At 43.8% G+C, this 22439-nt stretch overlaps 2 protein-coding genes across 4 annotated transcripts in view; one reads left to right on the top strand and one right to left on the bottom strand.

Annotated features, from left to right (window-relative positions):
• Positions 1-283: 283 nt before the first annotated feature.
• NCOA4 (nuclear receptor coactivator 4) lies at positions 284-18864 on the top strand. Of its 3 annotated transcripts, none has more exons than XM_081954413.1 (10): positions 284-503; positions 11392-11543; positions 12445-12585; positions 12747-12835; positions 13132-13240; positions 14236-14310; positions 15157-15303; positions 15839-16822; positions 17132-17221; positions 18028-18864. In XM_081954413.1, exons 2-10 carry the CDS (start codon positions 11403-11405, stop codon positions 18031-18033), a joined length of 1782 nt encoding a protein of 593 aa, XP_081810539.1. In that variant the 5' UTR covers positions 284-503; positions 11392-11402; the 3' UTR covers positions 18034-18864. The 3 variants fall into 3 exon arrangements, with proteins under 3 accessions (XP_081810539.1, XP_081810537.1, XP_081810538.1); XM_081954411.1 differs by having other exon boundaries at positions 17132-17235; positions 18040-18864; XM_081954412.1 differs by lacking the exon at positions 284-503 and adding an exon at positions 10392-10414 and having other exon boundaries at positions 17132-17235; positions 18040-18864.
• A 956-nt stretch (positions 18865-19820) lies between these two features.
• The window catches only part of TIMM23B (translocase of inner mitochondrial membrane 23 homolog B), a gene marked incomplete at its 5' end in the record, with an annotated part of 34528 nt that continues 31909 nt past the window's right edge, over positions 19821-22439 (bottom strand). The window contains one exon of the mRNA XM_081954414.1: positions 19821-20590. Within this exon, the coding sequence (XP_081810540.1) occupies positions 20475-20590 (116 nt within the window). The 3' untranslated portion in view covers positions 19821-20474. The remainder of the gene's footprint in view (positions 20591-22439) is intronic.

Genomic DNA, 22439 nt, shown 5'->3' with positions numbered 1-22439 from the left:
TTAAAAAAACAATAAATATTATTTTATAATAATAAAATAGGGAGGGACAGTAAGTAACAGGATAGTAAAAAAAGGAGGAACAAGGTTAAAGCTGCTTTTGCTGATGCAAAATGCTACATCTGGGTAAAGGGAGGTGGGAAAAGACACATTTCCTGGTTGTCTCCCATTCAACCCCTTTAGCTCTCCAAGGTGAGCCAAAAGCCGCCGCCCCTTGAGCCCCGCCCCCGCAAACCCTCCCCCTGTGGAAGTGGCCGCTCCCCTATCATGGAAGCACATCCCTCTCCCCCCAACCGCAACTCCCGTTTTTGCTAAGCGGAGAGACACCTTCCGCTCAACTCCTGGCTCGGCTTTGCCGGGCGCCACTGCGCATGTCTCCCGGAAGCCTCGCGAAATTACCGCGCGGCCTCCGCCGGGAACTCTCGCGAGCCTTGGGGGGGAGCGGTGGGGCCTCTTTCCCTTTCCTGGAGCCTCGGATGGTCGCCGTTCTGATCGCCGCCCCACGGGTGAGTGGAACACGGCCGTCTTGCGTGCTCCGGGCCCCCGGCCTCGCCCCCGCTTCCCTTCCCGCTAAGTCCGGGACGTGCGTGTCCCCGTTATACGTAACTGCACGTGGGAAGGGGCGATACGTGTCACCGCCGCAGCTTGGCTCTCCCTCTTCCTCCCCTTTTCTCTGGAAAGGCCCCGGGTGTGTGTGGGTGTGTGGAGTGGGGGACGGACCCCTGAGCCTTCGCAGACCCCTTCTTTGGGGAGACGTTCAATTAAACCCCAGAAAAAAGGGGTCTGAAAATGCGGGTTGGGACAGAACTCGGGTCGCCCCCACCTGTCCGCCCGTCCCCACGTGCAGGTTGCAATTCCTCCTTTCCAAGGAAGCAGAATAGAATGAGGAGTATAGAATATAGAACAGAATAGAAAATATAGAAAAATATAATGCATAACAGAATAGAAAATAGAATAGAATCACTTTATTGTCACTGTGCATTAATCGGCATAGATTAAAATGAAACTTCGTTGCATAAAGCTCTCAAAGGGCCCCCACCTCCAACAGACGCTCCATGGCCTTGACAGAATGAATAAATACAAAATTCTGCCTATACCCGCCTATCCTCTATGAGAAGAAGAAACAGCACAGTCTAGTTCGGATGTAGACATGAATGCAGGCAGTTCTGGGTGGGAAAAGGGCGTTTTCTTTATGCATGTATTTGATTTTTTTGTGCTGGCTTGATTAATGTGCTGTGCTCTTTCTGGGGTTGTCCCAGGTTGGGGTTTCATCCATGCCAAGAAAGAAGGTGGAAAAAGAAGATGCTAAAATGGGCTTTTTGGGGCGGGGGATCCCCATTGTAGGGCCTTGCAGTTGAAGAGCAGGATGCAGCAACTCTGCCTTGTCTTTTTCTGGCTTGCAAGTCTGAAGCTAACTTGGGTTATCTGCCTGTGGACCTTTTGGACCTGGGTTTTCTCCATCAGTCCCTGGCCTCTTTCACCAAAGACTGAAGTTCTCTTAGGCCTAAAGAGCTTGGAAGCTTTGCATTGATTCATCTCCATTTCAAGAAAGGAAAGAACAGATTTTATTCTCTCGTTTTTCAGAACTGGGGCTTACAGCAGGGTCTCCTGCTTTATCAGGGAGTTGGACTAGAAGACCTTTAAAAGTTAAGGTAGAATAACAACTCTGCTATTTTGTTATCTTAAGGGTGTGAGCCTCTTAGGGTTAGAAGAGAAGGCGACATATATGTTTCTCTGTTTGAATTTATTTTGATAATAAATAATAGACATGACCAGTGGTGGATTTCAAATTTTTTTGGAACCTACTCTGTGGGTGTGGCCTGCTTTGTGGGAGTGGCTTGCCGGCCATGTCACCGGGTGGGAGTGGCTTGCCAGCCATGTGACTGGGTGGGAGTGGGATGTTAGAAGATCCCAAATGAAGTTAGAAAGGCTGGGTCCCAAACCGAGCTGGCTTAACTGGGATAGGGGGAATAGGGGGTAGAGGTTCACCAAGGACCCTCCTCTCCTTTCCCCTCCTGAGATCGCTGCCTTTCCCCCCAATAGCAGAGGGCGTCAGTATTTAGAGGGAGCGTCTCCCAACTTCCCCCCTTTGTGTGTCACTCTTTCTCTCTCTCTCTTCTCCCCCCCCCCGTTTCTCTCCCCCCTTTCCTTCCTCCTCCTTTTCCTCTGCACGGTTCCCCCCAGTTTTTTACACTGAGCCATTGGGGGAGGGCAGAGGGAGAGAGAGAGACAGATTGAAGGGTGCAAAGAGATGGGGGCGTCCCATTTTGAGAAGCCTCCCTTCGCAAAAGATCGCTGAGAGGAGGAAAAGGAGGATTCCCCACCCCACTCAGCGCTGATTTCGATGGGAGGCTTATCCCTCCTCTCAGAGCTGTTTCCCTTTGCAAAAGATCGCTGAGAGGAGGAACGGGAGGATTCCCCACCCCACTCAGCGCTGTTTTCGATGGGAGGCTTTTCCCCCCTCTCAGAGCTGTTTCCCTTCGCAAAAGATCGCTGAGAGGAGGAACGGGAGGATTCCCCACCCCACTCAGCGGGGGGGGGGAGCGAGCAATGGAGCGGCTTCTGGATGGGCGGGGCCGAGCGAGTGAGTGACAGGGTCCGGGCAGGAACTTACTTCCGGGTTCATTGACCAATAGGTCCGCCCGAACTGGTGTGAACCGGCAGGAACCCACCACTGGACATGACTGCAAAAAACTTCAGCCTTCTCTTGGACTGCAAGGGCAATCAGTGTAATTCAACACATAATTGATGTGAAATGTTTACAGCAGGGGTGTCCAAACTTGGGAACTTTAAGACTTGTGGACTTCAACTCCCAGAATGGGAGTTGAAGTCCACAAGTCTTAAAGTTCCCAAGTTTGGACACCCCTGGTTTACAGAGACTTGTTTTGGAGAATAACCTTCAGTTTTATGGGTAATTCTGGAGGCTTTAGTTACAGTTTTTATTTATTCACTTGATATTTTTCTCCCTTGTGTGCAGGATTAAAAGGGGTCAAAAATAGAATGAGTCTGTTTTGACTTTGGCCTCTGAATAGAGGCTTAAGAGTCATAAAGTCAGCTACTTGATGGTCCTGTAAGAACATAATTGTTTGTTTATGTGGTCAAGGTGCTTTCTAGACTTTATTTGTTTTGAAGGTTGCTGTTTCTTCTTATTTTTAAAGTTGAAGAGCCACAAAGAGGATTTATGCATGATGTTGTTATGACTCCCATTTTCCATTTTGTCTTGGTTTCCTGCTAATGTTCCCTCCTCCTTAATTGCTTTCCCAGTAATTAAGATTTCACTTTTCATTAATATGGAAATTCTGCTCTTTCTGTTTTGTTAATGGAGCACTCAATTTGCACATTTCTCCTTTGGGAATACAAGTAGTCACATTAAACCTCAAAAGAATAGTAGGCAAGCTAGGATCCTGGATTCCTGAAAATCTGTTTCCTAGTTGAGATGAGAAATGACAGACCTAGATTGCAAGAAGGTTTGAAAAACAGTTGAAAAACCAATCCCATTCCCCCCTCCTTTTTCCTTTCAAGCAAAAAGTGATTGCGTGAGTCCCTGTACCACAGGCAAGCTTGCAAAATATTAAATTGTGCTTGCTATGCTTCCAGATTCCAGGCCCATTCCTAATTATCCACAGTGCTAATCGGATTAACCAGTTTTATATCTCTCTGTAATCTATGAGATAGGATAATGGAGCTGAATATGAAAAGTTGCACAGGAATAAGTGTTTAAATTTACAATAATGTAATGGAAATTTAGGTTTGCTAAGTTGCAAACATGTAATAGTGCAATTTTGTATGATTGCCAGTTCCTTATTTTAAAGCAATTTTGTGCTTTGATGAAAAAAGGTGTAACTGAATCAGTATGTCAGATGTAACACACTGATTAACCAGAAAAGTGCTGCCGAAATAAAAGTGGTGCTTTTTTTGAAACTTTATTTTAATATGGTGGAATTTTAGCAGCAAAAATGCAGTCTTGCAAAAGCTGAAGTTCCTCTTCTGTAGGCTGTTATAAGCCACAAACACAGTTCTTGTGTGTGTGGGGAAGTGTGGAGAGGGGCATTTAAAAATATTTTTGTTTCCTTCTCTGACTTTTCAGATGTCAGATATGAGATTTAAGAAGCTGGAAATTTACTGGTGTTAAAATAGTTTAAGTCGAACCCCCCCCCCCCAATAAAGTCATTTTGCTATCTGCATGACAACTACAAGTGTTTCTTACAGCATCTTTGGCTGCATTTTCATTAGTCAACTGACATCATCCTCATTCAGTGTGATCAAATTCCAAATATAATTGACAAGCATCAATTATATATTAAATGACTCTTGGGAACAATCAATTTTGCACTTATGCAGATTACAAAAAGTGTTTTATGTTTACCTATGTGCCAAGGGTAATATATAAATGCCAAGGGTAATACACACATACACAAGATAATCTTCAATTTACGACCACAATTGAGGGCAAAATTCCTGTTGCCAAGCGAGATGATTGTTCAGTGAGTTTTTTTACCTTTCTTGCCACATTTGTTAAGTGAATCATGGCAGTTGTTCAGTTAAAGACACAGTTGTTAAGTGAAACTGGCTTCCCTATTGACTTTGCTTGTCAGACGTTTGCAAAAGGGGATCACATGACCCCAGGACACTGCGACCATCATTAATATGAGTCAGTTGCCAAGTGTCTGAATTTTGATCACATGACCATGGGGATGAAAAATCTGAAAAATAGCTGTGTCATTTTTTCCAGTGCCGTTGTAACTTCGAATGGTCACTAAATGAACTGTTGTAAGTTGAGGACTACCTTAAGTGTCTAGTAGTGTTGAAAAGGTAGCAGGCCTCTTATTTGCATAGGTATAAATCTGTGACAGATGAAATTTAGTGGAAGTGGAAGAAATTAGCAATTTCTAAAGTTAATACATGCCATTTTCCAGAAAGCAGCTGGGAACAAGATTTACCTGTAAAAAATAGAAGCAGCAAATATGCCCCCCTCCCCCACTCCTCCTCCCTTGGATTACTGCTTGTGAATACAGACCGTATGTTTATGTTGGTTGTCTAATGTTTTGTTGTTCTTGCTTTGTTGTTTTATATGTACTGTCTGTACACCGCCCCGAGTCCCTGCGGGGAGAGCGGGGCGGTATATAAATTTAATAAAACTAAAACTAAAACTCAAACTCAATAGATACACCACTTAATGAATGAATGAGTTTTCCTTAAGTGGATGGATTTAAGACAGGCCATTTCAGCCAACCACAGCATTTCACAGGGCACATAACTGTTTACCAAGTGAATATGGAACAAGCATTAATCCCTTTGCGCCTTTCTGTTTTTGGATTAAGCAAAAGATGCAATTCACCCCCCTGTGCAATGAAGCACAGGGAGTGAATTGCAGCGGCTTGTGGTTTTGAGGTGGTGCCTAGCCTGGCCTCTGTAGACCAAACAAAAATCCAGAATGAGCCCTATGAACATCTGGAGGAAGTAAGGAAAATTGCCAGGCCAGCATCTTCACAACAATCCTGTTAGGCTTGGGAAGTTTGGGAGATGGCTTCAGCAAATCATCATCATCATCATCATCAATATAAAAACAACAAAAACAAAGGCAGAATATAAGGAAAAACAGCTGGATGACATATTAAATAGATGGAAAACCAAAGCTTTGCAAGAACAACACTTGAAAAACATTGAAGGAAAATGTGATGACAACCTTACATGGACATAGCTTAAGATGGGACCCATCAAGAAATAAATGGAAGGTTTAATACTGGCTGCTCAAGAACAAGCACTACAAACTAATACCATGAAAGCGAAGATACAAAAATCCACTGACAATCCTAACTTCTGACTTTGCAACAACAAAGTCTAAACTCTTTCACATTTAATATGTGAGCAAAATCGCGCAAACTGAGTACAAAGCTAGATACGACTGAGTTGCTAAATTAGTCTACTGGTCATTATGTAAAAAATACGCTCTACCTGTATCCGAAAAGTTATGGGAACATAAAGTGGAAAGGTTCCAAAAATGAGATGGTGGAGACTTTCAAATACAGACGGATCGTCATTTGGAACATAACATGCCAGATATCACGCTTGTTGAGGACCGAAGAGTACAGTTTATTGATATTGCTGTACCAGAAGATGCCAGTCGAAGAAAAAAAAGTGGAAAAAATCACAAAATATCGCGACCTGGCCATCGAAACTACACGGTTATGGATAAAACATGTAACAGTCATACCCATTGTCATCGGGGCACTTGGTACCATGTCCAAGAATTTTACAAAACACATCAAGAAATTGCAGCTTCCTGCAATAACACCAGCAGAACTGCAAAAAACTACGCTGCAAAAATACTGCAAAAAGTAATCATATATTTTAAGAAGATACTTGGTTGTTACCTAGGATGCTGGCAGCAACCTGTATCAACCATTGGCACCAGTCAGTGGTATTTATGGCACATTTTAAAATGTTCAGTTGGCTGAATTTCATCTTTAACGAATAAAAGAGATTAATACAATAATTCCATAAATGTTCCAAGCTTGATCTGAAAATCCCAGTATTTTGTAAGTTAAAAAATATTTGCAATGTTTAAATTGATTATTAACTAATTTAATCTAATTAAACATTTTTTTAAAAAATAAATGTGAATCTGGTTAAGTAAACGGCTGTTTTGAGGAACAGAAGACGGCAAGTGGAAGCTACTCTACCTTCACCCATATGTGCTCAAAATCTCCTTGTCCAGTTTCCCAGTTTTTGATCTTGAGGGAGAGTGGGATGTTTTCCTCCTGTTGTATTAAATACAGAAAGTTGTCCTGTGCAGTAGCCAGAGACATTTGGGCTGTCGAGATCCAGACTCCGGTCTGGATCTCAACAGCTCAATAAACTTTCAGCCTGCCACAAAGGGAGTCAAGCTATTCTACAAAGCACCTGAAGGCAGGACAAGAAACAATAGATGGAAACTAATCAAGGAGAGAAGAAACCTGGAATTAAGGAGAAACTTCCTAACAGTAAGGACAATTAACCAGTGGAACAGAAGTTTCCTCCAGAAGTTGTGGGTGCTCCATCACTGGAGGCTTTCAAGAAGAGACTAGACAGACACCTGTCTGAAAAGATATAGTGTCTCCTGCTTGATCAGGGAGTTGGCTTAGAAGACCTCAAAGGCCTCTACAGCTCTGTTCTGATTGATTGATCCATGGAGGTCTCCACTCCGAAATGCAATTCATTGGGGTGTACTTGGATCAGACCTCTGCATTTATTTTGCTAAGTTTCTAGAATAAAAAAAGTGAAAAAAGAAGAACCGTGTATATTCCTAGTCCTGAAGATGGGGCACAGCAGAGGTATAATGGGAATTATTTTTGAGTTGACACAAAATTCAGGTAAACCCCTGCCCCTGTTTCCTTAGAACACTTGAAATGGCCATGTTGGATTCTGAATTTTGCAAGTTGAAATTCAACTCCTTTGGGGGCCAGGTAGGCGGTGGAAATGCTGCTGCAGCTGGTGTCATCTGTTTGGAGACTGTACCAGAAGGCCTCCCTCCTGCGGTCTTGGCCGAGAGGAGTGACGGGACAAGGCATATGATTCACTTGGGCCTGAAAGGATTGGGGATGGGTTTTCTCCCAGGCGCAGGGTCTCTCTCTGTGTGTGAGGGGGGGTCCCTGGTGCTTGACCTGCTTGGAAGAGCCATCCTCATTTTAGCCCTGCCTGAGATGGCCCTGAACTGCTTGTGGGAAGGGAAAGGGAAGGGAAGGGAATTCTTCCTTTGCCCAAGTGGTATTGTCTCCGGTGCAGAAGTTCTTTGTGTGCAAAGCAACAGAATAATGGCAATCATAACACAGGTAGTCCTTGACTTATGACCACAGTTGAGCCCAAAAATTCTGTTATTGAGTGAGACATTTGTTAAGCGAGTTTTGTCCCAGTGTACGACCTTTCCTGTCGTAGTTGTTAAGTTGAATCACTTCAGCTGATAAGTTGTTAAGTGAATTCAGCTTCCCCATTGACTTTGCTTGTCAGAAGATTGCAAAAGGGGATCATGTGACCCCAGGACATAGCGACAGTCATAAGCACAAGTCAGTTGCCAAGCATCCCAATTATGATGACGTGACCATGGGGATGACACAAAAGTCGTAACTGTGAAAAACAGTCATAAATAACTTTTTTCAGTGTCATTGTAACTTTGAACGGTCATTAAACAAACTGCTGTAAGTCGATGACTACCTGTAGTAATCATACAATAAGAGGGATGGAGTAAGAAACAGGATAACAACAACAGGTCAAGATCCGGTGGGATCTCTGGATCCAAACAGACACCCATAATATGCCTGGTGTCATTATTGGGGAGAGGAAAAAAGTCTGGTTCTTTGATTATTGCAATACCAGGGGATGCACAAATTGGAGAGAAACAACTAGAAAAAAGAACAAAACATCATAATTAGCAAATTGAAGTTGAGCAACTGAAGAAACCAAGGGTTGTACCATACAGGAGCCCTTGGAGTGATACCCGCAGGGCTGCCCAGGTACAGGGAAGTTTTGAACTTATCAGACCTGAATATCCTGACTTTGGGGGGAAAAAAAAACCACCTTACTCAGAACTGCCAATATATTCAGACATTAACTTAAGAGCTCTTTTAGCTCCTTGGCTAGGACTTGAACAGTTTAGTTTTTACCAGTCCCAGACTGTGAATTGAATTGAAGATTAAATCATCGTCATCATCACGATCATAACAACAATAATACAGCCATACTACTAAAGTGGTCTTAACACCACACCAAGATGCAAAAATAGTAGCTTCTTTTACAAAATAGACATTTCTAGCCTGTTTGCAATAATTCAAATTTGCATCTCTTTCCTTCCTGAATGGCCTCTCTGCTGCTCTTCCTTTCTGGGGAGTTGCTGGGCAGTTTTCAATCTTTTTCCCTCCTCCTCCTCCTCCTCCTCCTCCTCCACAGCGGTGCAAGGCGGACGTGCAAGGCTGTGCTCCAGCTGTGGCGGCGTGGCCACGTGTGTTTTGGGAGGCGAGGCCAAAGCAGGGCCGGGCCTGAAATGTGCCCTGGCAAGTAGGTTTTAAAGCAGGCTGAGCTGCTGATAGTGATCTGGTGTGCTGCAGAAGGCGGCTGACAGCTCTCCCGTCAGCTGGAACTTACTCTGGAACAGAAATTGAGGTATGCAGGAGGGGGGGGGGCGGGGGAGGAAGAGGGAAGGGGGAAAAATTACCTGGCAGCCTTTGCAGCAAAGAATAAAGCAGAAATAATTCCCAACTCTAGAAGTTGGCTAACAGAAATTGAGGTTGTAGAAGTTGCTTCTTTGCTAGTTATCTGTTTTCTCCTAACTCAGATCAGTTAACCACAACCTCCTTTAATTTGGAAGATTTTTAATTATTTAGAAGATTTTTAATTTGGAAGATTTTTTTAAGGGAACAAATGAGTTCATAGGATGGGGTTTTTGCACACAGCAGAGTCTGACTTACAAAACATGTAAGGTTTTTCCAGATATTGGGAAAAAGTCAGCAGGATATCTTGTATAGTCATGAATTGATCATGGAGAGCATCAGAGTCAAACCAGTGCCTAAATTCTGCACTGAATAAACCACATTGAAGGAGAAATTAGAAACTTACATTATTTTGAGGCATCCTTTGTTCTCTCTTGCAGATGTTTCGATACCAAACTAGGTAACGTGGTCAGTGTTAGGAGGGAGTGGGGTTTGAATTCATCAATTTAATTCCAATTGCAAAGTTATATAGCCCAGAGGATATTAATCTTGTTCTTTCCAGAGAGGCCTGCATGGCACTTCTAAAAACTGATAATACTGGTTTTTATCCAGCTTTCTGGGAATAAGTGTTTATTTTGATATCCTTCTATTGTTTCTGTTTGTTTTATTTTGTTGCTGTGTGCTTTGCTCTTTTACACTAAAGTTGTAGAGGTTTTATTTCTACATTCCTGGATTTTATTGATTTGGGCTTGGTACTTTGATTATAAATTAACTTTCAGTTAAATAAATTATGATCTGGGTTGTTTTACTTAGCCTTGAAGTTTAGCTTTGTTAGGGTTGCAGAATATGATTTAGTTTTAGATCAGGATTGGCATATCTGGATCTATTTCCTAGTTCATTTGGGGGGGGGGGGAGTTGTTCTCATTTACTATGCTTTGTATGAACTATAGTCCAGAAGCAGCAGTTTAGCTACTGAAAACTTTTGTATAATCAGAAAACGGATAGGATCCTGTTCTGAATGCTTATTTTGTGTGAGGAATGCCTTAAATTAGGGAGAGGGGAAACTTTCAAACTTTTTCCTCTCATCTCAGCTACCTAAAATTGCACAGTTCTATGAATTAGATGTTTCAGAATGGTGAGCTTCAATCCAAAAGCTACTGTAGGAAACATTAATTCAACGCCTGTAGGAAAACAGAGTCAGAACGTGAATAAACAAGCCAAAAAATGCTTGCAATGTAAATTAAGATCCACCGTGTGTGTGGGTGTCTGTGTCTGTGTCTATTTGTTTGTCTGTCTGTCTTAGTGCAAAGTTTGCAGGTAACTGAAGCATGCTGCTAGATGAGCTTAAAACATGAGCTGGGTATTGCAGACCGTATCGGCGTAAGAGTTGGGAGAGATGCCACAAAGTTGTTACAACACTGCCCCACACCCTGCAGCGCTTTTGTAGGCTACAAGTGGGAGTCCACAGCTGGTGGTTGAGATGTCACTGGTGGGGCTACTAAGCAAAGGGACTTTTTTCATCCCAACCCCGACGAGCTGCTTTGGAAATCTGGGGTCATAACATTCAACGTTTATTTATTCTCAAATTGCGATATTCTCCTTGCTTTCTTTTTAGTTGTTTATTCTATTGTCCCAATACTTTGCTAATATTGACCCTTCTTTTTCATTTCTCCGTCGTTATTGTTGTCAGCCGCCTAGAGCAGCCCCACGGCGAGATAGGTGGGGCAAATAAGTTTAATAAAGAAATAAATGTAAAAAATAAATTTCAGTCTTGGGTATCCAGAATTAGCAATGCTGGAGGTATTTGCCAGTTGACTTTAAAACAAATTGGGAGAAAATCACCAATGAAGACGTGTGTCGATTTTGACGGTCCCAAATTGGCAAACCAGCTCTGAATATTGAAATAGCAAGAGCACTTAGACTTATATACTACTTCACAATGCTTTACAGCCCTCTTTTTACAGAGTCAGCTCTTGCCTGCAGCAATCTCGGCCCTCAGATTACCAACCATGGAAGGCTGAGTCAACCTTCAGCTGGTCAGGATCGAACACCTGGCAGTCGGCAGAGTCAGCCTGCCATACTGCACTCTAACCATTGGGCCACCAGGGTTGAGAGACTATCATTGTGATAGTCTCATTTCCAGCACTGGCCTAGGACAATTTTTAGGACAAACCACAGATTCTGAAGTGGGTTCTTTTTCTCCCTGTTCCAGAATTGTCTAGGATGATCCCCTTCCAAGAGAGAAATGGAAGCCTTGGCAACATGGAATCCTTGGACAAGTGTCTGCGGGCCAAAAAAGACCTGGAAGTTGCATTTGCTGAAATTGTCAAAGCCGAACAGCAAGTCAAAGATAACTGGAAAGAGGTATTTGGGATGGGCTTCGAAAGAGGCACTGCTTTGTGGTTCTAATAAGGGGTTAAATCTTTGCTTAAAAGGGCCTGGCTTGGCGAAGATTTTCTTTTAAGCTTCAGGTTTTATGCAGCTCCAGGTAGTTTTCTTGGGGGTTACAGATTAGGATTCCATCCCGTAAATCTGGGATTTACTAGTGTGGTCCCACCAAAATGCTAACCAGGTTTGACCCTCTTAGGTTTTCCCTAAGTAAGATCGTTTAGTTGGTGCCATCTAACTGGTCATCAAGATGGTGCGTCTTTCATTTTAGGTACAATTAAAGTATACCTGCTCTTATTGGGTAAATTCCTGTATAAGGAACAAATGTGATTCATCCACAGAGCTCAATTTCTCAATCTCAGCACCCTTAAGAACTAAGGTTCATGGTGAACAATGATTAGCTCTTGGCAGGGTGGGGGGTCTGAATTCCTTAAAAGTCTTGCTTGTCCCCATCCCTTCCAAGCCATTGGATCATCTTTGCAGTGCAAGAGCCACCTTGGAACGTGGTTGCTGGAAGGAGTCCAGAATCCCGCAGGATCTCCTCCTTCCATTGGATGGCAACTCAACCCTGCCTGAATTGCAAAACGTGGGGATAGGAACAGGAGGGATGAGAGACCTGAATGGGAATAATAGGATTATAGAGATGTTTTATGGGAGATTCTCAATCATCCAATTCTCGTCCCAAAGGTGCTTTTTTTCTTTTTTCTTTTTACAAAAGGCAACTGGACTTCCTTGGGGTTTTTCTTTTCTTTTCTTTTCTTTGAAAACATTCTCATCCATGAAGCTTCTTCAATTCAGTTCCAAGAAGGTCCAGTTGCCTTTTGGAAAAGCATCTTTGGGAGGAGAATGATAGAGGTGGCTTCTTCTCTCTTTAAAGGTAAAAGCTCAGGTTCACAGCTGCATCAGTCGCCACCTGGAATGCCTACGAAGCCGCGAAGTTTGGCTGTTGGAACAGGTTGACCTCATTCAGCAGCTGAAGGAAGAGGCTTTGCAGCAACAAGCACAGCAGCTCTGTTGGGTAAGAGCTGATGGGCTTCCGGATCCTCTTCCTGCATCCAGAATGACGGGAACTTTGCCTTGGCCTTGTGCTGTTTGTTTGTGGCACAAGGCTGCAGCTTCGTAGGTGATGCTGGCTCACCCTGTTCCTAGTGAGGTCATGTATTTTTGTTTAATTTCCAGTTGTTGGGACAATTCAGCGGTCTCATCCGCCAGCTGGAACAGCCTCAAAGCAGTGAGCTCACAAATGAGATTTCGGCGTGTTTTGAGAGGTGAGCCCTCCAAGAGATTTTGAATGACTGTTCAGCTGTTTATTTATCTTGGTCGTTTTCCATGTCATTGTGGACTGTGACATCAACCTTTCTGGTTCTATCGTGCAAAATGAACCGGAGTGTTAATTTTGGAGATCTTGCCACCTCTGTGGGTGGAAACGGGGGAGTTGAAGATTCAATGTCCCTTAGGAAGTCATATGTATTTTCTGCATAAAAATTACTTGATTTTTTTGTTTGTTTGGGAAATGGCTTACCGCCTTTGTTTCTTTCTGAATTCTTTTGCCTTCTCCCCTAAGTCTTGGCAGCTTGACTCTCCAGCCAGAAGAAACTTCCATCCTGAACTTTGAGGCTGACGTAGCATTTCTTCGCCAGGCAATCACTTCGTTCGGCTCCATTAGAACAATGGTGAGCAAAAGGAGCTGTGTCCTCATACAGGGATTTTCAACCTTTTCACAGATTGGGCCACTTTTAGGACATGGCAGTATTTGAATACCACCAATAGCTTAGCAAAGTGTCAAAAACCTAATGACCAAAAAGAAAGAAAAAAGTTATCACTTTTTAAGGTACTTACCACACTTTTAATGGGAAACTTGTGCCTGTTTCTTGGATGTTAAAGTTTGCACTGGAGAGTTGGCGGCCCCACAGCTGCAGCTGACTCTCCCACGGGCTCATTCTCCTTGTTCAACCCTTGTGTAGGACAGGGCTTTGCAACCCGTGGTACGGGTACCACATGCCAGGTGCCAAAGTATCACCAGTGGTCCATGGCTGAGAGGTTGAAAAGGCCTGTTCTAATGGGTGCAACTTGGAAACCTACACAGGTAGTCCTTGACTTAGGACAATTCATTTAGTAACTAAAGTTACAAAAGACCCTGAAAAAAAATGATTTTGGACCATTTTTCCTACTTATGACCGGTGTTCTGAAAGAGATGGAATAAACTCCAGTCTCCATATAAGAGTGTTTGTTCAGGAACCTGGGTTTTCATTACAGGTAGTCCTCGACTTAGGACCAATAATTGAGCCCAAAGTTTCTCTTGCTAAAGGATATAGTTAAGTGAGTTTTGTCCCATTTTATGACCTTTCCTGCCAGTTAAGTGAATCACTGCAAGTGTTAAGTAACTAACATGGTTGTTAAGTGAATCTAGTTTCCACATTGACTTTGCTTATCAGAAGGTCGTAAAAGGGGATCACTTGACCCCGGGACGCTGCGACCGCTATTAATGAATCTTGATCATGTGACCTTGGGGGTACTGCAAGTCTTGAAATAGCTACATATTCCTCCCAGACTTTTTCAAATTCCAAAAGATAAGTGACTCTATCTGTTTTTTTTAAAACATGTGTGAGCAGTTAACTTTGTTTGTTTGAAAAAATGGCTTATCATCTCTGGTTTCTTTCTTTAATAGCAAACTTCCGATAAAGATGATTACGCCCCTTGGATCTCTGTGCAGAACTGTCCTGTGACGGCTAGTTTCGAAAAGGTGAATTGCAGATTTGTTTAGAGGAACTGAAATTAGAGGGAGGCGGCAGCAGAGTTTTCAAACTTTGTCTTCTCTTGCTGTTTGCTAGGAATGCCAATTTGGTCTGGTCTGGTGGATAAGGCTAGAAATAGCACTTAGGAATAGCACTTAGACTTATATGCCACTTCATAATGCTTTACAAGCCCCTCTAACCGGTTTACAGAGTCAACAATCTCGGTTCTCATTTTACCAACCTTGGAAGGATGGAAAGCTGAGTCAACCTTGAGCTGGTCAGGATTGAACTGCTGGCAGTTGACAGAATTAGCCTGCAATACAACATTCCAACCACTGGACCACCACACCTCTAGGGAGATGATCCAAATCCTGCCTTAGCTATGAAAGTCAGCTGGTTGACTTGGGCTAATCACTCTCTCTCTCTCAGCCCAACCCACCTCCCAGGGTGGTTGTTATGAGCGAAAATGGGAGAAGGAAGGTGTGATAGATATGTTTGCTGCCTTAAGTTATTTGTGGGGGGAAAAGAGATATAAATTAATACATTAAAAAAATGTAGTGTTCCAGGAAGAGAGATTAATTCATCTCCACAGGAGAACATACAATTGATCTGTGGGAACATAATTTTAAGTTTGTGCCTTAAAATGCACAAATAGGCTGGTGGTTGTTCAGAATTCAAGTCTAAAGAAAGAATTATTCTAAAATCCAGAAATTTTCAGTGGCACAAACACCCGAACATTCTCCTCAATGAGGCTCCCGGAGACTTTTATCTATCCTTGAGGGGAGAGAGTGGATATTCCCAGGGTGGGTTTTGTCTGGGATTAAATTGACCTTCAGTTTGTTCTTGATTACTAGTCGAAGCCTTTTCGTGGAATGCTGGGTTGCCCTCTCTCTGACTGGCTTCTTGGAACCAAATCTGATGGTGCGTGCTGTATCCCTTACGCTCCTAGCTACAAGCAGGAGGACTGGCTCTTGAAAATACCTGCTGAGGAGGCCAATCAGGTATTGCCATTTACTGTCTCCATTTATAGAGAAGGAGGGATTCTGGTCATGTTGGAAAAGACAGACGCAAATACATAGCCGAATGGTTTATTTTCCAAGAAATGCTGACATAACGACTCTGAATATTGGAGGTTTCTTCCTGTTGTTAAGGAGTGTAAAGTTTCATGGTAAGAAGGGCAACAAATCAATCTGTCTATCTCCCAAAAGAAGTGGAACTGGTGGATCCAAAGTGGTTGTTCTTGGAACATTGAGAGCGAAATGGGATTTATAATCTTAATCTTGCTGCTGTTTTCCCAAGAAATAGCAATAGTGCTTAGAATTATCACAGCTGTCTTAAGCGGTTTACAATGTAGAAGCATTATTTGCCTATTACGCACACACACCACACACAGTCTGGGTCCTCATTTTACCAACCTCGGAAGGGTGGAAGGCTGAGGCAGTCCAGATCAAACTCTAGGCTGTGGACAGAGTTAGCCTGCAATACTGCATGCTACCTTGATGGATCTAAATGCTTGTGGTGTCGTCTTCTCCTTAGGATTTCAAGCCTTCGGAAGTGTGTTACTTGGAGAAAGCGTGGGGAGACCTGAGAAACCTGGAGAACTGGCTTGTGCAGAACCAACCGCGAGACTTTTCTGAGAGAATGGAGCTCCGCCGACGGAAGAGTTCGACTTCTACCATCACTTCCACCTTGTCCATTGAGAAGATTAATGAGTTGGAGCTCTTTGAGCAAGATGACACCGATCTTTCTGAATGGCTCCTCGTGCCTTCTGAACCCCAAAATGAGAATGCCTCCGATGAGAAGTGGAAATGGGTTTTTAAGCCTTTCCGGGAGGAATATAACCCAAACAATTGGCTCCCTAAAAACGATTCTTGCAATCATTGTTGCGGCGGTCAAGTCACCGGGGTAGAGATAGAAAATCTCGGCAATCTGAAATGCCTTAACGAGCACCTGGACACGAGGAAGCCGCCGTATGCCGACAGCTGGCTTCTGCAGCAGCCTGCTTTCAGAGTTGAAGACCTATGCAGAGCCAATGAGCCGTGTTCCAGCTTTTCCAAGTGTGCATGTGACGAGAACTGTGAAAAGGAAGCCTTGTGCAAATGGCTTCTCAGGAAAGAAGGCAAGGATAAAAACGGGATGCCGCTAGCAGAGATCTCTGAAGTCGAGGCACATCTGCCTGTGCTGAACATCTGGCTCCATCCTTCTCGACAAGCAGAGGGGGATTCGGCCAGCTCTGCCATAAAACAGGACGCTGTCCGGGAGGTGGCAGAACCTCTGAGAGAATTGCAGGAGATCTCATTGTCCTCTTGGCTAGCTAAGCAAGAGGTCAAAGAGAAGACCGGCGAAGAGAAGGCGATCCGAGAGGAGGCTGGAGTGAGCCATAAGGGTTCCCTCCTGGAGCTGCTTGCACCCTTCCACCTCCCTTTCAACATAAACAGCTGGATCTTGTCCTCAAAAAACGCAGAGTTCTCCAGCCAGCCTCTCGTGGAAGATAAATGGCTGCTCCGGAAGAAAGCACATGTAAGGAGGATTCTCACCCAGTTCCTTTAATCCGCCGAAAGCGCTCTGTGGCATGTTTTAATATAACCCGGGGGGGGGGGGTCCTCAAAACATGGCGCCTTTAAGACATGTGGACTTCAACTCCCAGAATTCCCCAGCCAGCTTTGCTAACTGGGGAATTCTGGGAGTTGGAAGCTGCCAGGTCAGAAGAGCCTTCACTGGAGAGGCAGTTAACTTTGGTGCCCTCCTACCCACTGTTTTATTTGGAAATACGAGACGGAGACCGGTAAGTTTTCTGATCTCACAGAAGCCAATTCTTGTTCCTTACAGGACAGCGGCCTTCCTGCTGTTTGTGACCTCTTTGCCTGTATGAAGCTGAGTGGAGAGAGAGAGAAATGGCTCTATCAGACCCCTTTGCAGGTAAAAGCCTCTCCGTCAAACAAAATCCACCCAGTTCCGTTCTCGCTTTTTGGCTTCTTAACTAACTTCTTGCACAAGACCCCATTCAAGCCCAATCCGCTTTTTGATAACATGAGGGTTGGTTAGATATCCATTCACTATGATAGGTTAGAACTAAGCTTTCTGTTTAATTTTAGCCTGTTCACAGTCCAGTTCTTTTCCTTTCGGTCTGTAATGGAAAGACGCAGAGATGTTGAAAGCAACACCCCAGCTTATTTTTAACATCTTATTGAAATGCTAGAGTCTAGCTTTCTCACAAGACGCTAATGCAACCAGCATGCTTCTTTTTGTGTCTGGGGAGAATGTGTTGATTCTCTTAACTGGAAACCAGCAGGTGATTCCAATGGAAGGTCATGTGGGTTAGGTGTGTCATTTAATGGAGTGAAAATTAATTTTTTGCAGATTTTTTGGTGAGGGGGAGGTGTCTAAAGATAAGAGTTTTACACCAACATACACCTAATGAGGCTTCTCTCTGACAGTTCATTCAGGGGAGGCACAAGCATCAGTTTGCAACGCTAAAAAAGCTGATTCCCCACAAAAGGCTACAGGTTCTCACCAGATAGGCTGTCCAGACCCCCCATGTTCCTGGCTAAGCATTCAGGTTGCACAAAGCACCCCTATAAAGAATGGGGAAGGCAGGGCTAAGCACAATTGATCAAATCTCCTGAACATCTGCAATGCCTTTGCGCGTTTGAAATATTCTTACTGGTTGACTCTGATTAGCATTGTTTTTGTTTTAACACCACCATTCTGGGTTTGTTTCCTAGATGTGAAAAAAGGAAAAAACAACCACCCTGCAGTGTGATCCAAACGATCGCTTTGATTTCCTGCTGATCATCGCACATAACCCTGGAATAAGTGACTGCAGCTTGTCACTTCTGTGTTTTTTGACCATCTGTCTTTCAGATTTCGTATGTCACTTTAAAAGCTATATGTAGCTGGTGTTGGGCTGCAGAAAATGGACCTTGGAGTTCTCAAACAGAAGTGCCCTTGTTGGGTTCTCTTGATCTGGGATGTGTTGTGACTCGTCTCACAAAATCTAAATCTAAAATCTAAATCTCGTTAAATCTAAAAGCCAGTGTTTTGAAACAAATTCTGACAGGATGACCCTTAAATGGGGTGGGAGAGGCAGAATTATGTCCAGAGCACACACCATTGGCCCTTCTTTCCACTCCTAATTCTAAATATATTTACAGAACATGTTCACGAGGTACAGCTCTTACGAAGTCATTAAAACACTTCCAAATTGTGTGTTCTGTATAATTTATATGTCCTCTTCTCCGCTGAAAGACAACAGCATGCCCTACAGATTGGCATGGGCACCTGGCAAATTTGGCGATATCCTGGTTAAGGTGATGGGAAGGGGGGGCGGGTGAAATTGAGCAGAGTGGATGAAATGTGTGTGGTTTTAAAGCCCAGTACTAAGTACAAGCTGAATCCATTGTATCGCAGAACAAAAATTAATTTTTATTTCTCTCACGCTATGAATTACAGTCCCGATAGGTTGACCATAGCCTTAGAAACTTTATGCTGAACTTTGAATACCACTTTTACCTGCTTGGGGCAACTTTGAAAAATTGTGATGCTAAAATTTTAATTTTTTTTTTTAAAAATGAAAAAATCATTTTTTGAAGTGCTCTTGGCTTACAGGTACACTTTTAATTCCTAGACATTTTACAGGTATAATAGGCCTTCCAGCTGTCATAAGAATTAACTACTGCATTCTCAAAAATATGTTAAAATTCACTTGTTTGAGCCATTTGCCTTTCAGTGCTTAACAACGTATCTGGTCAGGTTTCTGAGGGGGTCTGTAGAAGGCCTGACTGATATGTAATGCAATCAAACCCCCGCTGTCTTTTACATTAATCCAATGTTTGTGATGCTAATGAAGTATGCCATTAAACCATTGTGAATAAAAAGTACATTTGCGTGAAGTTGGTTTTTTCATAGCTCTGTGGATGGGATTGATCAATTGAAGGTAGAATCTGGGTCGGTCAGCGGGACCACAGATGTCCTTTTCCAAGCTTTTGGACTAACGTTGGAGTGCATCTTCGAGGAATGCCTCTCTACTGGAATATCATGTGCTTTGGGCTATTCCACAAGTTGTGTTTATGTGGTGCCTTCCTATTGGCTCACACACAACTCACGGAACAGCCCAAAGCACATATTGCAAGTTCCCTAAAGAAGCCAGACTTGGAGTGTCTTGGTGAATATATGGGCATATCTGGGAATAGTTTACTGTGGCTGCATCCCATGGTGTTATCCATCTCCCAGGGTGATATGCAACCGTCCAGGTACGAACCCTGCTGAGCGCCCACAATCACCACGAGGCATTTGTTGCCATGACAAGGTTTATGGTGTTGGGCACCATAAGCTTACAAAAAGGAGAATGGTATGAGAGACGTGGCTCCCGCTGCTTTTCTACACAAGCTTATTAGCAAAGGGTAGTGTTCAACAACAGAATAGAGCTCTTTAGAACTGCTTTAAGTGGCCGAGAGCGGCAAGAGAAATCTACAATGTAAACAGGAGGAGGGGTGAAGGAAGAGCCAGGCATTTCCAATCCATTTTGAAAGAACTTTACTTAAAAGAAATCATCAAACCTTAATCTATATACACTCTAGAAGCAGACTTAAAGCAATTGTTTCCCAAACTTTCTTAAAACATGCATTCCAACCTTTATGTCTATTATTAAGGATTGTCGAAAATTATCAGATCATGTTTTCAGCTCAGCATCCAGAAAATTATCTCTGAAAGCACACTATATAGGGTGACAATCATGTCAGTAAAAGGAAAGTGGTGCCCTTGACCCACCTGCGGTTTTGTGTGATGCACTGTGAGCGCAACATTCATCTCCCTTGCGCCAAAGTATTTCCTACCTACCTTGAATGCTGGCCCCCAGTGCTCTGCTGAGGCAGGAGCTTTTAGAAACATCTGTGTGACACACAGAAGTCAGTTTTTCAGCACACATTTATTACAGTCAAATCAAGCAATGGTCTCAGTGTACAAACTGAGCGAAAGTGAACATGCTTATGAAGACGAGATCTTCCTCTTGGCAGATAACATGGCCCTTTTCACCAGCCACTGCTGAAGAACCAGGCCATAGCCGTGAGAATCGGTGGTCTTGAGTATGGAGGTGGTTGGGTGTCCGTTAGGTATTGCAATGGCGAAGGGGGTCAGGTCTGATTGCACTGCATGGGTGGAGACTCTCCTGCCCTCAGAGGGACTGCTGCTGCATGGAGCCCCTCATGTGCTCCCAGTTGTTATAGAGCGCGTAGAGACCTGTGAGCATGAGTCCCGCAACGCCACCTCTGGCTATCCCACGCAATCCACCTGTGAGGACATGAAGCAACAGTAAATACAGACAGGTCAGCAGCCAGCGTTGAGCAGTGAACTTTCTTCCCCCAAGCAAGGAGTGCACGAGACGTGCGGCAAATAAAATAATAATAAAGTAAAATATGCAACCAGAGCAAAGCATGTCAGGACCTACAACGATACGATATATCAAAGTCAGGTTGAAGCAGGAAGAGGCGGGAAACACATCTGTGTTCGCATCAAACATAATTTAAAAATTTGCCCTGTGGGAGCACTTAGGATCTGAAGGGAGGGCGCAATAAAAGTGCTTTCCAGAAAAAAATGAAGAGCAGTGAAGTTGAAGCGACCAGACTGCCAGCAATCAAGGCTAGAAAAGAGCAGCCCCTCATACAGTATGAAAGATTTCCCGTTCCTCAATATCCTGAAACCTAAAAAGAACGGAGTGCACATCTGCAGCCTCCCTGCTGGCCCTCAGTTGGGCATCTTGAGTTTGCCCTGAAACACATGAAAAGGCCAAACTGAGCCAATGGGCAGGGAATTCCCAGACTCCACACTTGACTTTCTAACCCTTCTTCTTCCCCTTCTGTCTACCAAGCGATAGGCTTCTGTGGTTCTCCTCCACCCCTGCAATCAGCCTCCTGCTTGGGTGAGATAGCAGTAGACTCTCCACCACCACCAGCCTCACAAAGGGTGTGTTTGTCATCACCTCTCACAAATGCCTACGTCAGCTTTTTTTTTTTTTTTAAAGGGTTTATCCTGACAACTATATCTGGATTTTTCTTCCCTGCTAGTAAGGTCTCTCCAGAACACAGCCCCTGCATCTGCAAGTGACATATGCCACTATCTTGTTTACAGGTAGCAGTTAAGAAGAAAGGCAACACCACGACTGGATGGCAACTATCTGGGGTTGGTTGTCTCCGTGAGAATGCGCGAGTCCTGGTTGATACAAGCATAATAGGTTGTCTTGCTGCAGCTGCTACTCAGATCAGAAGCTTTCAAAACCGTAGAGCAGCCATGTGTGTGTGTGTGTTTTGTCTCCAAAGACTTGTGGACTTCAACTCCCAGAATTCCCCAGCCGGTCATGCTGCAGAGTCTGTTTGTACCCTGCAGGACCAGCAGTCTAAACTCTCTCCGTGTGTGGTGAATATTAACTTTCCTATCTCTTGGGAAGAGCAGGGGCCCACCACAGATAAGTGGATTGACAAACCACGCCCAGTTATGCAGATGTTGTAAAGAAGTGATGATATAGAGTGACCTCTGACTCAAATGTTGAAATACGCAGAAGCTGTTCACTTTCTGTGGGACTCCAGCTATGGAGAAGTTGCGTGACTCCATTTACACAGGTGTCTCCTTATTCTATGCAATTGGAAGCAGTTTCCTCCCCAAAGGGAAAGTGCAATGGGCAGTCCAGCTGATGGGGGGGGGGCTGGTATTCTGCTTCCCCCTGTAAAAGAAATTGGGAGAGGCAGGGACATGGTACTGCCCTGGCCATGGTGTCATCCCTGGGATCTAGACTCCAGGGGATGGGTTTGGGGCCAAAGATTGGATTGGATTTATATGCTGCCCTTCTCCCAAAGGACTCAGGGCGGCGTACAACATTAAAAAACACATATCACAAAAGTTAAAAGGAAATTAGATAAGTATCCAAAAAAACAAACCCAATTAATATAACAATAACATTTTAAAAATTAGCTAAAATTAACAGGCCAGGCCAGCTTGCTGGAAAAGCCAACTTTTTAGGTCGGGGATTATGCGAAGCTCTGGGGGCAGCTCATTCCAAGATTAATATGAATTCTTACCAGTATTCGATCAGATTCGGACCGGCTGGCCCTCCAGCCACTCTCTAGGCGTCTTTTCCGGCGTTTCA

This window comes from Natrix helvetica, assembly GCF_964273705.1.
Source record: "Natrix helvetica genome assembly, chromosome: 5".
Lineage (NCBI taxonomy): Eukaryota > Metazoa > Chordata > Lepidosauria > Squamata > Natricidae > Natrix > Natrix helvetica.
Note: the sequence above shows the minus strand (reverse complement) of the source record. Positions and strands in the feature narration are given on the sequence as shown.

What these genes read in the sequence shown, in the direction of transcription:
- NCOA4 (XM_081954411.1), top strand. Translation starts at nt 11,403, where the DNA reads ATGATCCCCTTCCAAGAGAGAAATGGAAGCCTTGGCAACATGGAATCC. An exon ending in TGACGGCTAGTTTCGAAAAG is followed by an intron (nt 14,311 to 15,156) that starts GTGAATTGCAGA and finishes CTTGATTACTAG; the next exon opens with TCGAAGCCTTTTCGTGGAAT. An exon ending in CTGCTGAGGAGGCCAATCAG is followed by an intron (nt 15,304 to 15,838) that starts GTATTGCCATTT and finishes TCTTCTCCTTAG; the next exon opens with GATTTCAAGCCTTCGGAAGT.